The 26,967-nt window shown below is 35.9% G+C and overlaps 3 protein-coding genes across 13 annotated transcripts in view; 2 read left to right on the top strand and 1 right to left on the bottom strand.

Annotated features, from left to right (window-relative positions):
- Positions 1-3,537: 3,537 nt before the first annotated feature.
- LOC128199521 (uncharacterized) lies at positions 3,538-9,555 on the top strand. The gene is made up of 2 exons (XM_052889494.1): positions 3,538-7,076; positions 8,527-9,555. The coding sequence occupies exons 1-2, from the start codon at positions 6,944-6,946 to the stop codon at positions 9,396-9,398; spliced, it is 1,005 nt and encodes a 334-aa protein (XP_052745454.1). The 5' UTR covers positions 3,538-6,943; the 3' UTR covers positions 9,399-9,555.
- On the bottom strand, positions 7,067-15,163 carry LOC112053816 (uncharacterized). 5 transcript variants are annotated; one of them, XM_052889486.1, is made up of 4 exons: positions 14,945-15,163; positions 14,573-14,655; positions 9,830-12,194; positions 7,067-8,011 (listed from the first exon to the last, which is right to left on the bottom strand). In XM_052889486.1, exons 3-4 carry the CDS (start codon positions 10,150-10,152, stop codon positions 7,096-7,098), a joined length of 1,239 nt encoding a protein of 412 aa, XP_052745446.1. In that variant the 5' UTR covers positions 10,153-12,194; positions 14,573-14,655; positions 14,945-15,163; the 3' UTR covers positions 7,067-7,095. The 5 variants fall into 5 exon arrangements, with proteins under 5 accessions (XP_052745446.1, XP_052745445.1, XP_052745444.1 ...); XM_052889485.1 differs by having other exon boundaries at positions 14,573-15,163; XM_052889484.1 differs by having other exon boundaries at positions 9,830-14,655.
- Positions 15,164-20,243: 5,080 nt separating this feature from the next.
- Positions 20,244-26,967, top strand: part of LOC112054371 (EP300-interacting inhibitor of differentiation 3) — a 33,906-nt gene continuing 27,182 nt past the window's right edge. For 6 of the 7 annotated variants that reach the window (XR_008252144.1, XR_008252145.1, XR_008252143.1 and 3 more), the window contains exons 1-3: positions 20,244-20,487; positions 23,255-23,359; positions 25,288-25,406. Coding sequence is in view for 2 of the 7 variants with exons in the window: in XM_024094141.2 (XP_023949909.1) it covers positions 20,364-20,487; positions 23,255-23,359; positions 25,288-25,406 (348 nt within the window). In the remaining 5 variants the exon portion in view is untranslated. Of the gene's footprint in view, positions 20,488-20,845; positions 21,023-23,254; positions 23,360-25,287; positions 25,407-26,967 lie in introns of all 7 variants that reach the window. The other variant, XR_008252146.1, reaches the window with a different exon arrangement.

Here is a 26,967-nt window from a genome sequence, read left to right as displayed (position 1 = left end):
TTAAGGGACATGTTATCTAACATTGACTAAAATTGAGAATGAATCAAGAGCGTCAAACACGTCAACGTCGTCGACGGGCAATATAAGTGGCGGCAAGCAAAATGTACAATACCGAAACGGCGCTAGCGCCGTGGCATGCTCGCCCCCCTGACAGGATGGCTCTACTTAAGAGACACCCTGTTAGGCAACCAATCCAGAAGAAGGAAATCAAGCATAGCTTCAATATGACTACACGCAGGGGGCGTTTGCCCTGGACGTGTCTCCCCCCGGCCCTGGCGGACCCGAGAGAGGAATACGAGTTATGCCAACGTTTATTGTCATTTGCCAGCGCCCTCCAAGGTTGTACGTGCAGAGTGAATAAAGCAAAAAAATATAACATGTCCCAGCAAACAGCTGGTAATGATGGGGGATTATTATTTATAAGTAATGTTCACCGAATAGTTGGATAATAATACATAGATCAGGGTCAGGGTTGACTAGGATATAATTTAAATTATAAGGGTAGACGTTTAAATTGTACCCACAGAAAAATTCCTTTTCTAACCAACCTAGAGCCAACATCGATAGATAGATAGCATCATCACTTACCATCAGGTGAGATTTGAGTCAAGGAATACTTGGAAAAAATAAAAAAATTAAAAGTTTTCGAGGTAATTATTTAAATGCGAATCAAGACGTTTTTTTTTTTATTCTGTACAAGTTAGCCCTTGACTACAATCTGACATGATGGTAAGTGATGATGCAATCTAAGATGGAAGCGGGCTAACTTGGTAGGAGGAGGATGAAAATCCACACCCCTTTCGGTTTCTACACGACATCGTACTCGTCTTTATCGGTAGGGTGGTACCTAGCCACGGCTGAAGCGACCCACCAGCCAGACTTAGACCAAATAGAACCCAGGACTTCCGTCATGTAAATCTACCGCGTAATCTGCGCCACAGAGGCCGTCAAAATTTATCAAACATAATAAAATTGATTGTTTGATAAGAAATTTATTTACCAGGTCACGAGAATATCTAAAGCTATTTAGATAAAGGCATAAAGATAAAATATCTCAGTGTACATGCCAAAATATTAAAAGATCTAGAGCTGCTGTTTCAAAAGAAATAATTGTTCAATATTTTGAAGAGTTAAAAAAATCTTCGGCCGAAGTTCCAGCCGAAAATATCGTCAATTATGACGAGACTAATCTGGTGTATGAGCCTGGACTAGGGAAAATAATAACAAACGTGGTATGTATCCGGAATGCGTTATGAACCACTCTAAGAGCGCAGGCACACGATGCGTTGCGGCGCCGCAACGTTTTTATGCTGCAGCGATGCCGTAGCAGCGTTGGATAGTCTGTTAATAAAGTAATGTTGTGACGCATAAACAACTGAGCGGTGCCGCTCTGACGTCACAACGCATTCACCCCTCCCCTCCTAGTTTCGATGGTTGCTAGTCCGGAGCGCATCGTGTGACATGCCACACATATTTCTATGTAAAGGTGGGTACAGATTGGTGCAATGCAACATGTAATGCAACATGCAATGCAAGAATTTGACGTCCACATTGCTGCAATGTATCACAAATGCTCGTGGTTTGGACGCACGAACTGCGCCTGGGTCGCGCACGCTCCGAGCGTTACAACTCGTGCGCGGTTCGATCCGAGATTTGTCGGTTTTTGATACGAACACAAAGGGGCGCGCAGTATGCGCAGGACTGAGCCGATTGATTCGTAGTCAATGCGCGTACCGCGCGCGCCACACGTCCAAGGCAGCAGGGAACATGCAATGTAAGGCAGAATATTACATTACATGTTGCATTGCACCAATCTGTACCGGATTTAGTGATGGGCAGCTTTTGCTACCATATGTGGTTAATAAATCTTTAAAAATAATCACACAACACATGGGTTTCTCATGCTCATAAAGGTGCAAAATAAAACTGGATGGTTTGGTGGCAGTATTTTTGAAGAGGGTGCAAAACATCGTCATTCAGTTTATCCCAAATGTCAAGGGAAATTTTGCTGATCGGTGACAATACACACACACGAGTCAGTTGACATGATTAGATTGTGCAAAGAGCATAACATTGATATTCATATTTCTACCAAGCTCCTGCTCCGTTATATACAATCATTTTTGATTGAACTTTCAAGTTTATTACTTTCTCTGTTTACGTATCCATAACTTGCCGTTTTCCCTGCCGTCTAGTTTCTTAATATTTGTAGATTATAATTTGATACCTCGAAGGGTTCAATATATTTTTTGATAAAACCTTTATATATACTTTTTCTGTCGCACATATTCATACTCTGTACAAGTACTTAATATCGGTACAAGTCTTTAATAAAGGTATTATTAAATCTACAAATGTTTTATTTTATTAAACTTAATTATTATATCTGATTTGATATATTTAGATAAAGACTACGGACGTTGTGTAGGGGTGGGGTAGGGGTGGGGTAGGGTAGAGGTAGGGTAAGGGTGGGGTAGGGGTGGGGGGGTAGGTTGGGGTGGCGTAGGGGTGGGGGGTGGGGTAGTGGTTGAGTAGGGTAGGGGTGGGGGGGGGGGTGTAGGGCAGGGGTAGGGTAGGGGTAGAGGTAAAGAAGGGTAGAGTAGGGATAGAGAATAAGTGCACTTATGTCACAACGAAGCTTGACCGGGTCCGCTAGTATGATAGATACTATAGATACCTACTACAAACCACCGCAAAAAAACAATCACCAAACAAAATAATGCCAACAGAAAACAGATAAATAATATGCACAAAATAACCAAATATTATCAAATTTACGTTTATTTCGGACTATTAATATACCTAATGCCAATTTATAAGATATATACAAATGGGTTGACAAGTCTTTCCCTCCGTTTATCCACCGGGGATATTATATCCACCGGCGTGCCCATGCGCGGTGAGTGGATAAAACGAGTGTGGGGGATAAACGTTTTATCCTCTCCCCGTGGATAAATTTCTCCCTTGCCCGTGCTAGCCCTGCAGGGTGAAATCTATTTCCATTCCAAATTTCAGCCAAATCGCTTCAGTAGCCGCAGCGTGAAGGCGGAACAAACATACTTACACACAAACTTTCGCCTTTATAATATTAGTGTGATGTTCCTACTGTATGATGTGTACAAACAGTCAGTGTTTAGAAACAATGTGAGTGTTTGTTCACATAATGTATGAGAAACCAACTCGGCATGTGAAAGAATATTCTCACAAATAAATTTAATTAAAACTAAAACACGCAATAGATTTAGAAATAAGCATGTAGCATCACTGTTGTACGTAAAACAAGGCGTTAGTGAACGTGGCGATTGCGTAGGATTCAAACCAACCAAAGAAATGACAAATCACATGAACAAGGCCTTGTATATAGAATCAGAAAACTAACAGTAAGAAGTTATTTGTAATGATTAATCTAAATGTTATGTCCAAGGCACAGAACACGACAGTGATGCAGCCATCCTAAATACAATACATTCTCGAGCCTAAAAAACCAGCAAAACAGCCCAAAAACAATAATAAAAATGGTCATGTGTCGGTTGCAATGAAATATACAAGGAACCAGTTACTGAGGACTGGATCGGTTGCTTGTAGAGAGTGGTAGCAACAATGTACAGCGTATAAGGTATGGGTGCCTTCAAATGTGATAATTATATGTCAAAATAATTATGCAATTTGATTTTGTGACTAGTGCGCAATTTTACCTCCATGTAAAGAGATGTTTTCTTTTTTTTTACAAACCAAAAAAATGGTGCCAAAGTTTTGATCAAGTAACCTCAATAACGTGAAACCTAATAAAGGTGATTATGACAATTTGTGTTTTTGTTGATTTATAGCCAATCAAATGTTAAGCGCGCCATCTTAAGGACCCCTACCCTACTGGTTTTCGAAAAGCGGGTAGATACCCTGTAAACCGCAAACAAATTAATTAATCAATTTGATTACCTAAAACTTGACATTGACGTAATAGAAAGAAAAAAAGTAGCAACAAAATAATCTGCCTCTAAAACTACTAATGATGTTGTAAAAAATACTTGTTAAATTAAAAATCAACACATCTGCTGCCATTTATAGCGAAAGAAGCAAAAGGTTTACCTTGTTGTTTACATAAACGCCAGTCTCCAAAAATAAAAATTATTTCTGATGTATTCATTGAAGCGAAGTGATACAAAACGAGAATAAAAGATAACAAATACAAGATACCATATCTATTATGAATCAACTATGAAGGAGAAAAGATAGACCCCTCCCCAAACGCAGCATTGATATTGCGGGCTGTTTCTGCCGCGTTAGTTCCGCGTCGGAACCCGTATTTATAAATCACTCGAATTTTCGCAGTATCCATCTTTCTTGTCTAAATTGAATAACAAAAACAATTGAAAGCCGATATTCAAATGTTTCACATTTTTAAAAAAAAGAACATCATAGAAACCATTTGAAAAAAGTTTCATTCGAAAACCTCAAACCATGAAGATTCTAAGTCAATTCAAAAAACCTATTGCAATAAAACGGCAATTTCATACTTTAACCCCTGATAATATATTTTTACTACAACAAAAACGTAACAAATACAAAGAATGATTTCTGAGTCTGGATCAGGACTGCATAAAGCCAGATCGACAAAAGTTAATAAGGCAAGTTTATTTATGTGCTTACTTTTGTACACCTCTCTATTTGTTATATATTTGTATATAGAAAGAGAAGTTCAAAAGCTCACAGTATGGAGCCATTTACAATGGCTACCTTACATTTCATCTGCACGGAAACGTCGTCGACCCTACGAGTATGAAGTCAAGCTTTTAAAACATGAAGACTTCATCAACTGGGAAAAACTCGCTTGGAGCATTTACAAAAGAAACACTAAAAAGAATGAAATTCCAGAAAAAGGACCAAAATAGTAGCAATGGAGTATTTAAGTACATGTGCGAAGGCGTACCCGAAAGAATCAATTAATCTTCATATGGAATTTACAAAAAGGGAAAAGGGAAAGAAACAAAAACAACAACGCGGCTTTAATGAAAAGAGGCTAACAAACATTACAAGTTGGATTTCAAAGAGACTAGTGAGCATGGTGGTTACCGCTTATTGCAAAGTGTGCGACGATTACACTGTTCTAAACCATAGATGAGATGCCCGCTGTCCCCCGCAGCGGTCGGACGTGTTTGCGCGAGCTCCGCGAATTTTTATTCTTTAAAAATCATTTCTTCGGAAATATTACTGCTAAGCAAAAGTGAAAGTGCTCAGTGTGTACGTGATAACGCCGCCTACCCCCTGGTTGGACGTTCATCCCTCGGGAGCACAGGGATTACGAGACAGGACTCAATCAGTTAAGTTAGCATAGTTTACTTCGTAATTAGACTGTGTAAAAACATTTAATTAGTATTTTATTTGACATTTTGCGTATTGTATATTATTTAGGTTTAGGTTAGGGCATACCTGTGCACTAGATTAGGTTAAATAGTTAGTTTAGGCCACCACGTGCGACGCACATGTTCGCACGTGGTTTTTAACGATACGGAACGATAAGAGAAATAACTTGTAGGGAGTCAAGAAGGCGTCCCGGGAACACGCACAGAGCAAGTACCGGGTTCGCCCTACCTCGATTCGGCCCAAATAACCGAGAGGTTGAAAAGGCCATGGGAGGAGGTAGGTTGTTCTAAACCATAAACCAGCTCTTGTAAAGCACATGTATACAAAACATGTTCAAAATATTAGTTCAAAAAGTCAAACAACGCCTATTGAACAAATGCTCAAAACCAAACTAGAAGGCGAATTAAAAAAAGAGCAAAGCTTAAAATATTTGTCTTTTTCTTTGATGGATGATTTAATCCCGTTTTTAAAAAAATGACCATTATAGTGTATAACAGGGTAGTGGTGAGACGGTGACTTACTGATATTACATTAAGGACAAGGGATTTTTTTAATGCACATGCTTACCTGCACTACTAATCGATTTAGTTTTGCTAGCTTTCGATTGTAGAAATTGTTACTAGGTGTTCTTCATCTGCGATCTCACCTGTTCTTCTAAGACTGATTGTCTACGGAGTATACTCTGTATGCTGTCACAACCTCAGTTGTCAAGTAACAACTACATTTTGATTCTCCTTCTCTCATTCATTCTGTTTATTGTAGTACTTCAATTTATATTCATCGCAGTATGGCTCTTCGTAAAACGCCCTTCGCCCCAGCGCGTAAGGTTGCAGCTCGAAGAGTTAGACGCAACAGGAAGCCGAGAAGAACTCCTCAACGATCTCCCCTTGGTTCACTAATTATGAAAGGAGTCAACGCGTTGATGTCAGCCATTCCAGTGGTGAAGATCATCTCTCCTATTACTGATTTCCTGTTTAAGTCGGTTGGCTTTACCAGTTCTTCCATCTCCACTGGACATTTTAATGTTGCCACCATCGTCTATGGATTAGGTTCTGCTTTTAGCGTACCGCTTTCGTGTATAATTGAAAATACGAAAATAGTCTTCCCCGTTGGGGCATCTGAATCTTGTGGGGAAGCCGGAGGTTTGCCCATACACTATCCATTCTCTACGAGCGAGCGAGACTGATCTATAAGGCCGGGACTCCACCAAAGCGGAGACGAGACGAGCGGAGAGGAGATGTTTTTTAAACAACCAATAGAATTGAGTTATTGACACGTCTCCTCTCCGCTCAGCTTCAGTGGAGATCGCTGTGCGGAGATGTTTAATATTTGTATGTCGCGATGGAAGCGGAGATGTGAGCTGTGCGCGGACGACGCGCAGTGGAGACGAGAGATGTGAGCGGCGTGCAGTGAGCGATGTCACCCTCCCCCCTCTCGCCCGCTAGCAACCCGCAGAACCCCGCGCGCGCGCCGGCCGGTCATCTTGCTAGTACCGTGCGCGCGAGCACACGCTTTTATCGTGAATAATTTGTGCAGTTTGTATTTTTCAACGTAAACAATTAGTTAATTTAAATAAAACGTAATGGATGAACAATTTATTGAATCAGTAAAAAAATATCCATGTCTATGGAACACATCAATAGATACCTATAAACTTACTGACGTCAAAGATGCAGCTTGGGAGAACGTTTTGAAAGAAACTCAATTATCTGACGGTAAGTGCAATTTATTATATTAAGTATTTCGTTCAAGTAATATTGTAATACGAGTGTCTTGCCATGGAACGGCGCCCTCGTTGTTGAAATAACTACAGAATTTTTCTCGAACTTGATAGGCATCCATATTGTCATTCGATAATAGATTTTCCACGTTTGTGTCGTTAAACATAGTCGTGGCCAAACCCGTTTCATTATTATCTAGATAGCCAGGCATCTTGTCAATTAAAAAGTTGTGTAGAACACACGTTGCTTTTATCACTTTTTCCACTGTTTCTATTTTACATTCAAATTCTTTACGGTATACGTACCATTTCCGTGATAATACACCAAATGTAGCTTCCACAATACGACGAGCTCTTGAAAGTCTATAATTGTATGTTCGTTTTTCGTTATTTAAATTATCGCGTGGATATGGTCTCATTAAGTTAGTCATCAAAGGGAAAGCTTCGTCTCCAATAAAAACAAACGGTTCAGGTTCTCCATTTTGGTACAAGGGTTGTGGCTGTGGTAGATTTAGTCTGTTTTCTCTCAAACGAATTCCGAATATACTATCAGCAAAAATACCACCATCGCTGAACCTTCCCATTGAACCTATATCTACCATAATTATTCTTCGGGTAGCGTCGGCTACGCACATCATTACAGTTGAAAACCTGTGTTTATAACAGTAATATGAGGACCCAGATTTTGGGGGTGCAAACATGTACACATGCTTGCCATCAATGGCCCCGACGCAGTTTTTGAATTGCCAGATTTCTTCAAATTGCTTTGAAATTTTTTTCCAATCATTTTCGTTAAGTTCTGGCATAACCAAAGGTTGTAATACTGTCCACAAGGCATCGCAGACATCTTCTATAATTCTTGGAACAGTCGATTTTCCAATCCTAAAATTTTCAGCTATTTGTGAAAATTTTGAACCAGTCGCCAAATACCTGTAATAATTATAATATAGATTTATATTTATGTGTCGTGGTTTCAGTTAGAATAGAAGGGTCATTTCAAAATAATATCTTAATCAGTGTCGTGTTGTTTCCGGAACTATAAAAGATTAGGCATTACTGAAATTATGTATTTACAGAATTTTCACTCGTTCAAAAGTTATAGCCATTTTTAAATAATAGAAAAGAAACAATTAAAAGTCTAAGATTCACACTAGCACAATACATTGAAATCAAACAAATAAAATGGATTTATCACTCGTTATTTATTAACATTTCAAATTTCGACGCCGCCGTCTGCCGCGACCACGTACGAGAGATACAATCCGTTTTGTTTGTTTGATTTCAGATATTTTTTTTAATAAATTGGTTTCCCTTGAAACTCTGGTATTTTTTAAATATTTATAATGGTTATAAATTCTGCATGAGTGATAATGCGGTAAGTATATTTTGACTATGGCAATGTCAACATTTAATATTTATAATGATTTCAATTATTTTTATTTCAGTAAAAACGGCTAAATCTAAGTGGAAAAAGTTGAGAGACAGCCACCGGGACGCATTAAAAAAGAAAAATGCCACTAGAAGTGGACAGAGTGGTAAACAAATTCGTGAATGGAAATATGAGAAGGTAATGGAATTTTTGATACCATATATGACGAATAGAAACAGGACTACAAATTATACCTCACAAACAAATATAAATGAACAGGAAACAAATTCATTGGAAAGTAATGTAACCGATGAGTTTTTTGAAACATCAAGCAATCATACAAGAAGCACTCCAGAAGATCGTCCATCTGTACAACATTCGCCGTCACCGACATCAAGCGTCTCAGCCTCGACATGCAGAAATGCAACAAGAAAATCGGATGAAATAAGTAATTTACTTATACAGCACCATGCAAACCGTGAAAGAATACGCCAAGAAAAACTAGAAATACAATCATTGATAGAGAAAAATAATACCCTTGACGAAATGGACACTTTTTTTCTGTCGATATCAAAAAGTGTAAAAAAACTTTCTCAATATATGCAGCTTCAGGCTAAACGTAAAATTTTCAATGTTCTTTTAGAATTGGAAGAACTTGAGCTACAAAACACATGGTATAACACAAATGAAAATAATTGGTATTCCCCCGGTTACACTTCAGCACCGGGTCCAAGTTCGACACCGGGTCCTAGCTCAACACAGGCACCGGTTCTTACATCAACACAGGCCGGTGGTCCTAACTCAACACAGGCACCGGTTCCTAGCTCAACACAAATACCGGGTCCAAGTTCGACACAGGCACCTGTTCCAAGCTTGGAAGATACGCACATGACCGATGAACAGATAGAAGCATTCAGAAACGAAGAAGACACATATGATAATTTGTAACTATATGGAAAAGAAAGCAATATGTCTCATGTGATTTACTGTTATAATTTTTTTGTACGTTATGTTTCTAATATAACCTTACGTTTTTTTTGCTACTGCCAGAAAGGCAGTTGGTTTTTTTGTTTTCTTTATGAATAAATAAGATAATATAAAAATATATTTGGTTTTTACATAATATGCATCACTCCAGTCTCCCGGAGGGGTAGAAAGAGACAACGGATCTCGATTTCTCGTAATCCTTACATACCTCAGTTTACATAATATTTTTCATGTATTCTCGTACTTCTTGATTCTCGTTTTGAGTACTTCTCACTTAGCCCTTTTACACAAAAAAAAACAAACACTCAAAAAAGACTGATCACATTCAAACGCAGATAACACACATAAACACAAACACACATTAACAAAAACATAATTAGGTAGGTACTTACTTCAAACATACTGCTAGCCGCTCTTGGGTACAGATAGATCTCCTGTAGTTAGTATCTTGCTTAAATATATGTGGTTTAATTAAGTTATGTAGTTCGTAGAATATATTCCTCGGTAGTCTGTAGGACTTGGTAAAACTTTCATCATCTAACTCATTAAACAGAGTAAAAAATTCTCCATGACTGGTATGGTAATACAAGTGACTTCTTTTCCAAAACCGATGTTTTCTTTTGTTTAGGTAGTATAAAGCTATCAATTCTGCTTCTTCAGACTGTAGTTCTTCTTCAAGTAAAAGAAGATACTTTTTTTGTAATAATAGCGACATCGTCTACCTTTCGTGTCAGAATGCGTACTGAGCACTCAACGCCCGGCACCCGAGCTGAAAAACATCTCTTCTCGCACAGCACACAGCACACCGCACACATCTCCGCTTTGGTGGAGTCCCGCGAGCTGAAAAACATCTCTTCTCGCACAGCACACAGCACACCGCACACATCTCTGCTTTGGTGGAGTCCCGGCCTAATAGCGCCCCATAAGCGAAGGCATGAGTCAGATGCAATTTTGGTCCGTTCGGTTCATCTATTTACCGCTCATTAACCCTTTCGTAGTGGAAGACGGGCATTAAGATTACCACATAATAAATAGTGACAGAAATGAAAACTTTAATAAAAAAATACAACCGACTTAGTCTCTCAATAGTCGACATTGATAATGGCTTTTTCACTGCTGATATATTATTTATAACAAATTGGTTTGATAGCCTTAATGATGTTGGCCATAATAACACCAGTTTACGTAACGCTCTATCATTAGAATCAAATCATTTTGAGTTTTGGAATGAAGCAGTGAAAAAACTTCAATCAAGATGCTACAGGATGCATGATATAAAAACCGTAAAACACCTTTGGGTCGGATTTAAAAACACTTCGGTCATGAAGTTCTTGATCCTCAGGCTTCCAGGATTTCCTGGAATTTTATTTTCACAAAATAGAGGTCATGGTGTCTCTAATACACATCCAGATTGTCACAATTTTGTTTCTTCATAAGACATTGTTCATTACCGACAGGACCTCTGACAGTATATGCAAATTGCTCTCGCTATAAAGGTAAAATGCTCGGTTTTCTCAGGAGTTTAGTTAGTGGACTAAATATAGATATTCAATATATTGATTACACATGTGAATATCAAAATTTATTCCTTCCGAAAATATTATTTCCGAATACGCAAATATTTATTTCCAAATCTAGAATATGGTAATTGTCAAAATTGTAAAAATGAACTATTGTCTGATGTAACTGAACCGTTCAACTATTTAATTGAATTGAGAGAATATAATCCAAGTACCAGAAGTCTTTATTATCTGCCTCGTAATCTTTTGAGTCTTGTATGGCAATGAATTGATTTAATTGAACAAATAAAATATGTAAAGTTTTCATTTACACAGATATAATTAACGTGTTTAAAAAGCAGCTCGATACTTCTTTCTTTGATCATTTTGAGTTTTGGAATGAAACAGTGAAAAACTTCAATCAAGATGCTACAGGCTCAAGAGCAATGAGGCCAATTTCATTGCATAACTTTTGCCATGATATAAAAACCGTAAAACACCTTTGGTCGGATTTAAAAACATTTCGGGCATGAAGTTCTTGATCCTCAGGCTTCTAGGATTCCTTGGAATTTTATTTTCACAAATTAGAGGTCACGGTGGCTGTAATACACATCCAGATTGTCACAATTTTGTTTCTTCATAAGACATTGTTCATTACCGACATGACCTCTGACAGTATATGCAAATTGCTCTCGCGATAAAGGTAAAATGCTCGGTTTTCTCAGGAGTTTAGTTAGTGGACTAGATATTCAACATATTGATTACACATGTGAATATCAAAATTTATTCCTTACGAAAATATTATTTCCGAATACGCAAATATTTATCTCCAAAACTAGAATCTGGTAATTGTAAAAATGAACTATTGTCTGATGTAACTGAACCGTTCAACTATTTAATTGAATTGAGAGAATATAATCCAAGTACCAGAAGTCTTTATTATCTGCCTCGTAATCTTTTGAGTCTTGTATGGCAATGAATTTATTTAATTGAACAAATATTGGCAAAAATCTGTAAAGTTTTCATTTACACAGATATAATAAACGTGTTTAAAAAGCAGCTCGATACTTCTTTCTTTGATCATTTTGAGTTTTGGAATGAAACAGTGAAAAACTTCAATCAAGATGCTACAGGCTCAAGAGCAATGAGGCCAATTTCGTATAACTTTTGCCATGATATAAAAACCGTAAAACACCTTTGGTCGGATTTAAAAACATTTCGGGCATGAAGTTCTTGATCCTCAGGCTTCCAGGATTTCCTGGAATTTTATTTTCACAAATTAGAGGTCATGGTGGCTGTAATACACATCCAGATTGTCACAACTTTGTTTCTTCATTTAAGACATTGTTTATTAACGACATGACCTCTGACAGTTCTGTATATGCAAATTGCTGTCGCTAAAAAGATAAAATGATTGGTTCTCTCAGGAGTTTAGTTAATGGACTAAATATAGATATTTAATATATTGATTACACATGTGAATATCAAAATTTATTCCTTCCAAAAATGTTTTCCAAACTCAAGCTGTGTCATATATTGCAGGTGCAATCTGCAAATATTTGTTAACAAAAAATTAATAACAAAACTAGAATCTAGTAATTGTCAAAGTTGTAAAAATGAATTATTGTCTGAAGTAGCTGAACCGTTCCACTATTTAATTGAATATAATCCAAGTACCAGAAGTCTTTATTATCTGCCTCGTAATCTTTTGAGTTTTGTATGGCAATGTATTTATTTAATTGAAGGAATATTAGTAGTAGTAAATGAATGAATAGACTAAAATGACAGTATTATAAAGTTTTTAAAGGAAATGCGCTATGGGTCCATGAATATTAGAGAACCACAAAAGAAGAGAAAGCTAGAAAAAGTGGCAGGAAGAAGTGCAAGTGCTGAGAAGTAGATAGCAACAAAGAGCAGGAACCTGTGAAACCAAAAAAAAACACGAACGCTAAAACAAATGAATGTGTCAACTTCAAAACTTACACCTTTACAGGGGCAGAGAATTGGCAAAAAAACAAAACCTATTGATAAATTACAGAGAAACGACGACAGTGAAAGCATTAATTACAATATAGAAATATGTGGTCAAAGCAAAGAGAAAAATGAAATGAAAAATATAGATGCCTGGTGAATTAAAAGATCCTATTGTAATGACCTCGAAACCATTGAGGTTATTACAATAGGATCTCGAAATATTTCCATTGAGGCCATGCCTATTATTTTTGCTGATGATTTTGACTGTCAAGAAATTACTGTGAAAACTGATGATGTCCAAAATAATCAAAACCAGAGTAAACAAGACCATGAGAAAGGAAAGGAAACAAAGGAAGAAAGTCAAATAGAAGCCAGGTATTAAAATAATATCAGATATAAAATGTAAATTGCCATTACCTTTGAGGAAGGAAATAGTAACTTCACTATTAACTAAATTGAAAAGAATATCTCAATGCGTCCGAAGAGGGTAAGAAGTCTGAATATTTAGGAAGATGCAAAAGAAATTTTGAAAATTTAAGAATAATTTTTATTTCTACCCAATTATTTTTTCATTGGTTTGAAAGAAGAATATTTAAGTTTTGTTGCCTACCAGATTATATTTTATTCAAATATTTGATACCTAAAATTTTATTATTTCCATTCTGAATGTGATATTTTTGTTTTTTTAAACTTACTAGTTGTAATAAAAATATAATCTCACAAAAGATTTTTTTATTCACAATAAGTAAACATTAAAGAAATAAAAGTAAAGACATCCAGTCTTTACTTTTATTTCTTAGATGTTTTGGGTAGAGTGACAACCCTAGTCAAATTTCCGACCTCTTTATTGATCCTATTATCCCCATCAGAGCTAAGTTGGAATAGGTTTTTGATGAATTTCTCAAAATATGAGACTAATTATAAATAATAAGGCTATTTGACATCAAAAAGAGCTTACCACACATTCTTATGTAAACTTTAAGATACCCTGTGTAACAGAAGAAAATTTAAATTCTAATTAAGTGAAGATTAGACCTATTTACCCCGTTTTAGGGTACTTTGAAAAATGCGCTTTTCATGTATGGAAATGTTTTAAATTCATATACTAACAAATAGACAATAGTAATAATTTTTTTTCCAACTAAAAGAAAAGTAGGAAACTTAACAGAATTAATATCATATTGCTTCAATGCAGAATTCCTAGCTCATTTCATTTTAATGAACCCAATGATAATTTTAAACTATAGATTGGTTACGTCCCTACAAAATCACCTCATAAAGTGTACAAAATCCGAATAATAGGCTACAAAACTGAAATGAAAGACACATGCACAATTGTGTCTTTCATTCCATTATTTATTTCAAGCATTTAGCTTTTTAAAGCATTGATGAACCAAATTTCAAGTTTAGAACAAAATACATTTACCATAAACTCACTGCAAAGAAAACTGACACTCCATCCCATGAGGCATTGACAAATCAATACTTTTTTTCCATGACTTAAAAACATATATCAACATTGATTTTCTGATTAACCATATATAGCAGCGAAGAGTTTGTGCAAGCCGATTCCCGCCAGGTTACCTCCTTTAGAAATCCATGCATATTTATGGTTGTAATGTATCACGCTATATAATTTTCATTTTCTTTGGGACGGCTTACCTTCATCTAAATTCCATCATTCGCCACTGCTATCTATCGCTTGTAATAATGACTAAATTTGTTTTTGCCCAATCAAAACTGTTCTAAACACAAAATAAACAGACATCATAGAAACAAACAGGCTGCAGACATGATTAAACAAAGCAAACACAGCATAACATTAAAGCCCAAAAAATTTACCAAAGAATGATTTAAATAACCTCTAGTAACCTGTACTTTATTACATTAACATTTAATTCACAAAGGATGTTTACATGCAAATATAATTTGCAATTTGGGACTCTCAAAAGTATTATGAACATAGACACATGGAGTTGTCTCTCAATCCACAATTAGTACCCAGGCAGTGCCCCAACTGTGGTATCAATTTACCTTCTGTGAACAAAGCCTCAAGGCTCAAAGTCCAAAAAATGGAGAAGAATCGCTGTGGAAAGAAGGAAAATTTAGACCCTCCGTAAGGTTAGACACACTTGTGGGAAACCTATAGTCCACAACTTTAGGCTTTTTACACAACCATATCACTTCTCAAAAAGGTTCTTTTAGGGCGACACTTTTCGTTTCGATCACAGACCACAAATGAAGGTTTTGATTCACATACATTGTATTTTTAATAATAAGCTTTACGGCTCTGGGTTCTAACCCTTTTGAGCCCGGATTCACAAACAATAAATTAATTATCTCGGACCAATAATAGAAGGACCTACCTCGCAAGACGTTACCTCTCTGTCAAAGAATCAACGATCTATCTATATAGAGCGGGGCATTTAGAAGTGTTTGTAAAATCGACTGGGATAGTTGAGCGGCTAACGCGTGTAAAAAACTAACAAACGCGTTAGATTGTTCGATTGTATCGATGTTTCATTGTTGTAATCGTTTTCGTCGTCTAAAAAACTCCCTAAATATTCCGGTTTGTGTAGTAAGTAGTTCAATGGCATAAAAAACGGCCAACAACTTCTAATTCAGTAAAAGATGACGTGACGTTCAATTTGAAAATATTTCTATTTTATTTTTGTTATTCTTTACATGTTAGCCCTTGATTTCAGTCTCACCTGATGGTAAGTGATGATGCAATCTAAGATGGACGGTATGATTTCTACACGACATCATACCGGAACGCTAAATCGCTTAGCGATACGTTTTGTAGGTAGGGTGGTAACCAGCCAGACCTGGCACAATTAAGAAATTCTCAATCGGCCCAGCCGGGGATCGAACCTAGGTCCTCCGTCTTGTAAATCCGCCGCGCGTACCAGTGCGCCACGGAGGTCGTCAAAAACATAATTATAATTTATAATAAATTTGTAATAAAAACAATATCTAAAAGAAAAATCGATTCTATTCTTCTAACGAACGAACGAACAGAACATCAATCCATTAATTTAACGTTCTGTGTACAGATTATATTATTCTTGTTAAATATTTTATTATTTATTCTTGTTAAATATTTTCAATGACTGAGTTTACCTCGTCCCTTTCAAAAAACGACAGACAATTTTGTTGCTGCATTTGGGTGCGATGCATTTCCATTTCTAATTCCTCTATGTTAAATATATAGAGTTTGCACAAAAACAATACAAACGACATAAAAAGAACCCAAGCAGACATGAGTCACAAACCATTATGAAAAATAAAGATATTGAGTTTTATGGGTATTAAATGTGCATTTATAAAATTAAATAATAACTTTAATAATTTTTATAAATGTCGTATTTTCATATCAAAAGAAGATGTTTTCTTTTATTTTAATGTGAATTTTACCTTTCATTTATTGCAGAAATACCCTATACTATGATTAATTTTTTGATTTTGTGTTATTAAGTGAAAGAAGATTTGACATTTCACATACACACTTCACAGCACAAAACACTACTTTATTTGTTGTCTGTGACTAATACTCCTACCTCACAGTATTCGTTAACTAAATCCAGACTGTTGGGCGTATTTTCTTCCTTTGTAATTTTTATTATTTCGTTTTGTTCTCGTTTCGTTGTTGTTGTTAATTATTGTTTATTTGTTGTTTGTTTTTCGCGCGTATCTTGTATGTATTATTTATTACCTCATATCTTCGAAACCGCTGAACGGATTTACGTAATTCAGATATCCTTAGATTTGTTTTAATAACCCAAGTGTTCTTAGATAGGTGAAATTAAAAAAAAACCAACAAGACGACTGTGAGATGCTATAGAATCGAGGTGATTTTTTTTTAAATATTGCAACAAGGGAATCAAATTCAAGGGCTTTTTGTGAGAATTTCAAAATGGTATATAATGGCCAAAAAAAAACTACAATTAGAAAAACGTTATTTATTAATTGTATATACATAATACGCGAGGCGGACGACTATAAGGTTTATGAAGTGTAGTTATAAAATACCTTAAATAGACTAAATTAAATATATTGATTATAAAACTCGACATGTGCGAGTCGGATTCGCCCACCGAGGGTTCCGTAGATTTTTTTGAATATTTACTTATCCTCGATTGGACGTAGGTATACACTATCGTACTTTGTAACAAACGTAACAAATAAATCCGAAATTCACCATCTATCTAACTAAAAATTATGAAATAAAATAATTAAATAAACGAATAACCCGACTGCATAAATGATACAAAAACTGATTAAACTAAAGTGGGGACCTATTAAAAAATGTAGACGTAAATCATTATATTCAATATAATAGGTCCCGACTGTTTTCTAATTTTTTTCTACACTTCTGGACTGAACTTGTTTTTTTTCTTTTCAGTTTTTGTATCATATAGGCAGTCGGGTTTTTATTTGTTTAATTAATTTATTTATTAATTTTATTTAGTTTAGTACGAAAATGAGTGAAGCGGAGCCTGGTACTAGCCGGAGCAGTTATTCCGCATTGCTATCGTTTCCGTCACCAAAAAAGAAACGTACGAAGCTATCACCCTTATCGTCCTCCGAGAAAACCGTTTTGATTAATGTGTTTAAATATGTCGAGGATACCTTATGCTTGCTTATACATAATAAAAAACAAAACTATAAGGGTTCTTTATTGACTACGGAACCCTGAATATAAGTGAAACATTATCTGTTAGATAAATAACAGGATATAGGAATATAGAATAAAAAAAATATTGGTTATCAAAGGAAGTTTTATTTCATGACAATATTCGTAAATAATGCTGTAGTAAAATGTTGAGCACCCCTGAGTCAGCTGTTTTTGTTTATTTACATTGTTTAAAATACCTACCCGATCTGACTTATAGCAGAGGTATTTATGGGGCAAAGCCACAGAATTTATGAAATAGTTGCCTATTTCAGCTTATGAATAAAAATCTGGACAATGCCTGGTAAAATGACTGGTAGCAGAACATCCTGCAACAAGTCCAGTTCTACAAATCGTCGACTGAGTTGGTTGATTTGCTATGGGTGCATTTCTTCCACAGGGGGCTGGACGTCGGTCGACCCTCACGCACCGTTCGTCTCCTCCAGCCCCTTTATGCTCTTGTTCTTACTCTTCTTTTACTTTGATTCGGTCTGAGCGCTGGGCGAGCCTCTCGGTAAGACCTCTTTCGCTAATTTCCTGATATAAGAACCTTGGGGTATAGTTTCTTCTCAGGGTGGTGCGCAGATTTACCAAGGACTTTTTACTTTGAGTTTCCTTGCGGAAGATCGGGCAGTTTGTTGGCGCATGTATCTTATTCTTATCGCATGTGATGAACATCAAAACTGGAGATTAGAGTCGGATTATTGACAAATTATAGCAGCTAATTAGTTGTTTCGACATGTGTTAATTAGCTTTACTTTAATGATCAAAAATATAAATAGTATGCCAATTCGATATTTGTTTTAGAAGAGAAATTATGTCGAAACACAAAACAAATACAATTTACAAATCATTAATCAACAACAATAAATCGCCATTTTGCTTTTTGAGAGAATTTGAGACCACAGAACAGATAATTAAGTTTGAGCCTTGACAGTTTGCTTTTTTATCTTTCAATTTTTTGATTTTTCAAACTAGCAGTGTTGCCATGTCAAAAATTAAGAAAATGTCAAAATGGTGATACCAAAGAAATAAGATTAAATTACTCCAAAGAGAGTCATACCGTTTTATAAAACAACACGGAGATTCTAAAAAAATACGGTACTGCGCTAGGAATAATTCGGTATAAAAGATATGGTGCACAATTTTATAAAAAAACAGAGTAAAGACTGATTTGTGTGGTTAAATTAACCACACAAATCAGTCTTTACTTACAGATTAAAGAATAATAGAGCATAATACGTAACAAGGAACGGCCATGCTAAATACAAATTCAAACCCTAGTAGCCATAATTTGTCATAATTCAAAACGAATACATTCGCGAGTCAGTACGACACAAAACGTTACATCAATAATTTTCAATATTTTTCAAGAAAAATGGCGTCTTGATTTTTAAAATATTTTAAAATCTGTTTACAAAAACTAAAAAATAAAGGAGTAATTTTTGTAGGTTTGATTAGTATATGATATCAGTTACACAATACTTTTTGTTTAATGTTAAACCTTGAAATTTAGATTATAAAAAAAGTTTGTAAATGCAGATGTCAAGGACGCGTGACGTTTGTTTTTTATGGGCGTGAAACACATTTTATCTTTCGCATTTATAAATTAAGATTCATGATTTTGTCACCGTTGTGTTGTTGTTGCTTCGGCGGTAAGTACATGTGTGTTTACTGCGAAATATTTTTTTAATTGGATGTAGTCATCGATCTCTTATTAAAAGTGGATGCACAATTAGCAACCAAAAAACCGTCCCCACTCAATGAGTGCCAAACACAACTTCTTGGCACTTAATTCAAGTAGTCGCATTTGCAAATTTAACCCGAAACTCAATCCTTAATATTGAATTTGCTCTGAATTTGAGATTTTATTGAATATTGGACTATATTTAATGGCCTTTAGGTATAATTTTCTTTACCAATAATTCTAAAACTGTTAAGCAATATTGGGCAGTTTTAAGTGAAATTTTCTACATGATTGTGCGTTCTTTTATTGTAGGTCAATGGGTGTAGTGTAAAGCCACAGAATATTTTGATTGAAGAAGTGAATTGATTGGCGTTAAATATTTTCGTTGTGTGAGTTTACTTCGTCCCCCTTAAAAACGACAATTTTGTTGGTGACTTCGGGTGCGATACATGTCCATAAGCAATTGTTCCGAGGCGGTGATTATGGTCTCAGAACAATTTAAAGTCCAAAATTCATATCAATAATAAACCGACTAAGGTTTGGTCACTGTTTAGTGCCAAGCCATTTATTCAAATTAAAAATTTATAAAGATAACAAATGCATGTACTGTAAAAAAGACGACGCAGATATCAATTACATAATTTTGAAATTAAGTGTGATCCCCGCCACATTAAGGAATAAACCATTTATTTTATAAGCCTGTTTTAGATTTCATTAGTAACACAATAGAAAAATTGTAAAATACAGTAGTAAATTTATATTTAGACGACGACGACGATAATTTTAAGTGCTTTGTATTATTTTTAAGAAAAATTGTAATATTTAAAGCAGGGCCTATAAGGACTTGTATCCAAGGCTGTAAAATAAATTAAAAAAAAAAAAAATAAAAAAAATAAATGATGTTGTTAAGTCTATAAGGTCTATAAGTATTTTAAGTCTATATAGTAACTAATAACTAATCTGTGGTCTATAGTGATCTGTGGTGTGGTTGTTATTAAAGCCGGTTGTGTTTTGTGAGAACTGAAAAGAGCAATTTTGTATTGTAAAGCTATTGTATTATTTTATTTTGTATTACTTTGCATGAATCAATCATGTTAAATTCATCAATGAATCAGAGTCAACGGTCTCAATCTCAACATGCCAATTCAATGTTATCGAGCCACGAAAAACGATTCCTTCTTGAAGAAATATCTCAAGAGGTCTCGAGAATTGCAGGTAAATCGTGTAGATAATAAAATATATATTTATAGCCCACGATAAGGGGTTCTCACCCAGTCCGCGAGTCTGTAAGCTTAGAAGTTGTCTATCTTAAAAAAAACAATACGTAAATAATTCTGGAGCCGTACGACATAAATAATAAAAATAAAATAAGAGGCCCGTGACTTCATTGAAAGGCAATGAAGTCACGGGCTTCTTATTTTTTTTTATAATTTAGCCCCACGAATGACCAACCCAAGCTCATAGCGTGGTGATTGATGATTCTACGGGCGCCAATTCATGGATACAGTCAAAACAAAACAGGGCCTCAGATTGTTAGATAGATAGATAGTTAAATTACTCCTCTGGCTTTCAGGTCCACTGTGTGATAAAGTTAAACTCTAAGCCGAACTCAAGGCCTGGGTGAAGGGTCAAGTAGCCCTTTTAAAAATAATTAACATTAATCTTCTTCGCACGTGTCATTCTCCCTGCCCATCCAAATTTAATAAGATCGTACTAGAGCAGCTTAGTGTTACAAGTTGCTCGATTACAGGTGATTTTAACATTTATTATTTATGTTATTGTAGAGTGGATCAGTGTTGGTATAAATAAGAGGGTATTTGATGACTTGAGCTCAGTTGTTTTTTGAGGGAGTGTAGACACTGTCCTGCTGCTGTGTTAGTAATTTTGTGCAATAACGTTTAGTGTTATAATTATTATTTATCATAAATCATAAATTGTTCAAAATCAGAAATGAGGAGATCCGCAGAAAAACCAAAGTCACCGACATAGCTCTACGAGTTGCAAAGCTAAAGTGGCAATGGGCGTGGCCCATAGTTCGAAGAGCCGATGGACATTGGGGTCCCAAAGTGCTGGAATGGCAACCCCGCACTAGTAAGCGCAGTGTTGGCCGACCCCCCACTAGGTGGACTGACGACATCAAGGGAGTCGCAGGGATTTGCTGGATGCAGGTGGCTCAGTATCGTGATGGAAGTCCCTACAAATGGCCTATGTCCTGCAGTGGACGTCCATTGGCTGATATGATGATGATGATGTTGATAAATTGTTTAGTGTGGGCATGTAGAACATGTTGGGCAGGGTAGGTAAGTGTTGGCTAGTCTGAAGGGATCCCTCTAGGTCACAAGTCCTGGGACCTACCTACCCTCCTGTTCCATATTCCATATTCCATAGCATATAACTCACTATACTAAAGCCAAATTGGAGGAGTACTGTTTACCAACAAACATAAATAAAAATGAGGGTATAAATCGCTAGTCATTTCACACTATTAATAATCATAATTAACTTGTTATTAAATAAATGAAAATAAATTTGATTAGTCAGCTTAAAACAATTAGATATAGTTAATATATTTTCAATAATCTATACTCAATACTAATATTATAAAGAGGTAAAGATTGTAAATTCGTCACATTTTTTAAATGGGGTAATCTTCGGAACTACTGGTCCGATTTTAAAAATTCTTTCACCAGTAGAATGCTACATTATCGGGGAGTGCTATAGGATATATTTTATATTCGTATCATATATATTAGCTGAGTTATCACAGTTTTTGTCATACAGGTCGGACTGAAAATCCTCTTAAACAGACTTATTCGCATGCGCTGCCTTAACTATTGTGTAAAATTGAAATTAATGTATAGAGACTTTATGTATCTTTTAAAATTCTACAAAAAAGTCCGCGACGCCATATATCTATCTTCAATATATTAGCAGATATAGTACCTTTTGTGTTTTAAAAATTATTAATTTAATATACTTAGGTTTGCGTCATTACTTATGTATGAATGTGTGAATATGGGGATCAAACATAGCCTATGACACTCGCAAATAACGTAGCTTACTACTGGTAAAAGAATTTTCTAAATCGGTCCAGTAGATCAGAGATTACCCCACTTTAGTTTCTTGGGAAATAGTCCTTTGGTCATCACTACGCTCAAAGGGCAGGACCGATTTTGCTAAAGGTAGGGAAGGGTAGGGGTAAGGTTGGGAAGGGTAGGGGTAAGGTAGGGAAGGTGTAGGGTACGAGTAGGTTAGGGTAGGGTAGAGGTAGGGGTACGATAGGGAAGGGTAAGATAGAGGTAGGGTAGGGAAGGGGTAGGGTACGAGTAGGGTAGGGTACGGGTAAGGTAGGGGTAGGGTAAGGGTAGGGTAGAGGTAAGGCAGGCGTAGGGTAGGGTTAGGATTAGCGGTAGGGTAAGGGAAAAGGGGCACAGTAGGGTTGGGTAGGTTTAGGTAGGGAGTAGGGTAAGGTAGGGGTAGGCATAAGTAAAAGCGAAAGCGAAAGCATGACCGCTATCACACTAATATTTTAAAGACGAAAGTTTGTGTGTGTGTATGTTTGTTCCTCCTTTACGCTGCGGCTGCTAAAGCGATTTGGATGAAATTTGGAATGGAAATAGATTTTATTCTGGATTAACACATAGGCTACTTTTCATTCCGGAAAAATCCATGGTTTCCGAGGGATTTCTAGGAAACTAATTTTACGCGGACGAAGTCGCGGGCGTCCGCTAGTATTTTATAAAACAACAATACATAATTTAAAATATAAAAGTTATGAAATGACATGGGTTTTCTACCCTCATTTCTAATTTGTTTGTTCGTAAACAGTACTTCTCGAGTATGGCTTTAGTATAGTCATTTCACACTTATTAATAACCATTTTCAATTGCCTGTATTTTGTGGAGTTCTTCCATTATTTTTAATTAGTTACCACCGAAAAAAGAATATCTGTGTATTATTTATTTAAAGTTTTATTTTTCAGATGAAGACAACCTAACTGAAGCAAGTGTGAAGAGACTCAGTGAAATCATAGACACTGTAGAGTCTGCATCTCCAAATACCACAGACAATGTTGATTCAAGTGCAGGTAATTTTTACAATTCCTTATTATAACTTGTAGTCCAGGATCAGAGGATTTTTTACAATTGACAATTATCAAGCAAATTTTCAGTTAGTAACTTCTCCTTGATGAGATGTTTAACTTTTTTATTAATGAAAATTCTGTATTTTGCTAGCTAGCAGTGGAACTAGAGAATAAAAAATTCAGAGGGTAAGACAAGGGATTTATATGGAACTGCTCCCGCTGGGGAAGATTGCTTCTAACTGGCAAATTTCCTTACAACACCTCAGCTCATAGTTTGTCAACTGAATGCATGAGTATAATAAAACAAAAAAAAAGAGATAAGGGTTAATGTACCACCATATTTGTTTTACAATGTTAGCTGTTAAATTATATAACTACTACCCCTATTTCACACCCTTATGTTGCATGCATGTTTTATAAAGTATATTCGTTATCCCTATCCTATTCTACTGTCACCCTACACCTACTCTACCCTACCCCTACCCTACCTTACCCTGGCCCTGCCCTACACCTACCCTATCCCTATCCTACCCCTATCCAACACGATCTCTACCCCTACCTTACCCTACTTCTACCCTATACTACCCAGTGGCGTGCAATTTATACATGCATTAAAATACTGTATACTCTAGGAGTTGTCTTCTTAAAGCCAACTCCTAGAGTATACAAAATTAAATTATACAATATTAAATGAAGATTTTCCCAGTTTGCTTAATTTTCTTAGTTGTGCATACGTTGATCAACAACCTTATGTTACGCCACTGATCCTACCCTACCCCTACTCAACCCCTACCCTAACCCTTATCCTATCCTAAGACTGACTCATGGTTCTAAACTCCCCACCAATTTTTAGCCAAATAGGTTCAGCCGTTCTCGAGTTGAATGGCCGCTATGCAACATTTTTTAACTTTTGACATCTTTCGAATGGAATGCTGGAATTGAATAATTCAAAAAATTAAATAAACGTATTGAAGTAGTCTTGAATCTGAAGTAATTTATTTTGTTAAAAATAGTACCAAGATACAAATAAAGAGCCTTTTTTAAAGGCGGCATTTCCATTATTTTATTAAAATAAAAGACCACTTATTGTGTCATGACTATAATAGTTAAGCATATGGTGTTGCAACACTTTTTGTAAAAAATCATGTGTTCTGCAAAGTTCTAGTACATTATTTTATTCTAAAATCAATCGTTTTTGCAGCGCACACAATGTAAGGAATATTTTAGGTAAAATTTCTACTCCTTGGGTTACATTATTGAAGTTTTAGGCAGGATCCCTATTTTTTTGAAAATATAATATAACCTATAGCACTCAGTGATAGTGTAGCTTCCTAACAGTAAACCAATTTTTCAAATTGGTTCATAAGTTTCGGAGCCTATTCATTACATACAAACACACAAGCAAACAATCAAATCTTTCCTCTTTATAATATTAGTATAGATTAATTAATTTACAATGGTTTATGATAAATTCGGGTAAATAAGGTCAGTGTTAACTAATTTATACATAAAAAGCAAAGATTGACTGAAAAATTGACTATTTGCAAAATAAATAAGATAAAATTTCAAAATCTATTGAAAATCTTTTCTCGTGATTAGATGAAAATTCATACAGTTTTAGCTTCCTTACATTAAATGAAACATTTTTAGTAAATGAACTATAAACATAAACGCACAAATAACATGGACATTAGTAATTTTGTTTGAACGCACATACAAATCTAACGATCAATTCATTACCCACGACTTCATTAATTCGTGCCATTTTGTATGGGACGTTTTTCAGGGATCCGCGGCAGCGCCGCAAATCTGACCCTGTAGCTCCGAAAATAATGATCGCAGATACCCTGTTACTTTTACAAAATTGCTTTACTATTAGGATACTCTTAATTTATATACAATTTAAAAAACTGTCATCATCCCTATTGCAGGTGTATGCTACATGCACTCTAAAGCATTGAAGGACACTAGTGATCTGACCAAGCGTTGCACAGAACAAGTGACAGGGGAGGTGGACAATTATGACAAGTTTGCACTGGCCACCCATATTGTGAGTATCATTCATTTTGTTGTGAACCCTTCCAAAAACTATTATGATCAAATTTTAATAATCCGGGATCTGTGAAACATTTCAGAAGTGCAGCTAGTTCCATATTAGAAGAAGTATCCAAAGCTGCTCTAATAGGATCTTACCAAATTTGTCTAGGCAGGGAGAACAACACGAGCAGAAAACGGGGATCGTTGATCGATCGTCAAGGAATTCCTTAACCCTACATCCTGTAGTCACAAGTTCAGGACTCTGCTCGGAGTTTTTCTCTCCACCACGTGATGGACCCGACACCCGCACGGTGAATCCATGGAATGCTAAGATATTCGTCTCGTTGATTACAATCAAGTTAATTTTGCGTGAGTAGCTTCATATCGATGAGACGCTCAACTGTTTTTGTTTACGAAAATTCTTGATTCTAATAGCTAACTGAGTTACCAGGTAATGAAAATTTCTTAGAGTCTAGAATAGATAATGTACCATGCAACTATTAATTAAGCAACAGTAAAAAAACGGCTGGTTATTAACAACTTTTGATAACCTTATTGATACAAGTTGGGACGAGGGTAGTTCACCAAAAGTTTTTACTAACCAGATGTTTTTTTAATTGTTGCTTAATTAATAACTATACAACATAACAGCCACAATGTCCTACAAATTGTCAACTAGGGTTACTCTGCTGATATTGATTAACCTTAGACCCAAACATATCTCTTCTTCTATTAATGATATTATATATTATAGCTCTGCAGGTCTTCGCGGTGTCCCTGTATCACATTGACCGCTTCTGATCTATTGTGATTGTGATCGCTAGTGACTAGATTTCCCCTCCAACATTGGTTACCGCCAGGGACAGCAGCAGTTTCTTGACTGGGATGTGTTTTACCTCTTAAACATACATTTCTTCTTCACGGACACGTGTCATTGACACATGCTACCCATATTAGTAGATAAAATATTTTTTACAAAAAAATTCAACCGACTTCAAAATCACAAAAATAAACTAAAAACTTCATCACCTTTCATCTTCTGATCACTTTCAAGGCATTCGAATTGAGAACCTCCTCCTTTTTTTGAAGTCGGTTAAAAATTAAAAAAAAAATGCTTATGCATATGAGTGTCTGTTTCAAACTATCTAACATTTGAACACCTGCAAGAGTGAATAGGCAAGCAGACTCCCAACTTACTGCATTACTGCTTTTCATAATGTATAGCATGATCAAGGGACAAAACCTGGTGGTTAATTAACGCCTAAAAATGCTTCGATAGCTAGACCTGTGGACTGTGGAAGGTATGGAATACTTAAGAGGATTGTACAGGAACTCACATAATATTCTCCAATTCGGTAGGCGTATACCACCACACTTAAGCGCTATAAGATATAGAGCGGTAATCCTGAACACTGAAGGATTTAAATGTCCTTTTTCGCGGCTGGTTATTAATAAACGGTTGACGTGATGATATCCACGCGTGCGGGGATGCGAACGTCATGCGTGTCATAATGCGAATGTTTTTTTTGCGTGCGGTTCATAACTCCATGCGCGAAAGGGAGAGAGACGACTTG

Source organism: Bicyclus anynana, chromosome 26 (assembly GCF_947172395.1).
Source record: "Bicyclus anynana chromosome 26, ilBicAnyn1.1, whole genome shotgun sequence".
NCBI lineage: Eukaryota > Metazoa > Arthropoda > Insecta > Lepidoptera > Nymphalidae > Bicyclus > Bicyclus anynana.
Note: the sequence above shows the minus strand (reverse complement) of the source record. Positions and strands in the feature narration are given on the sequence as shown.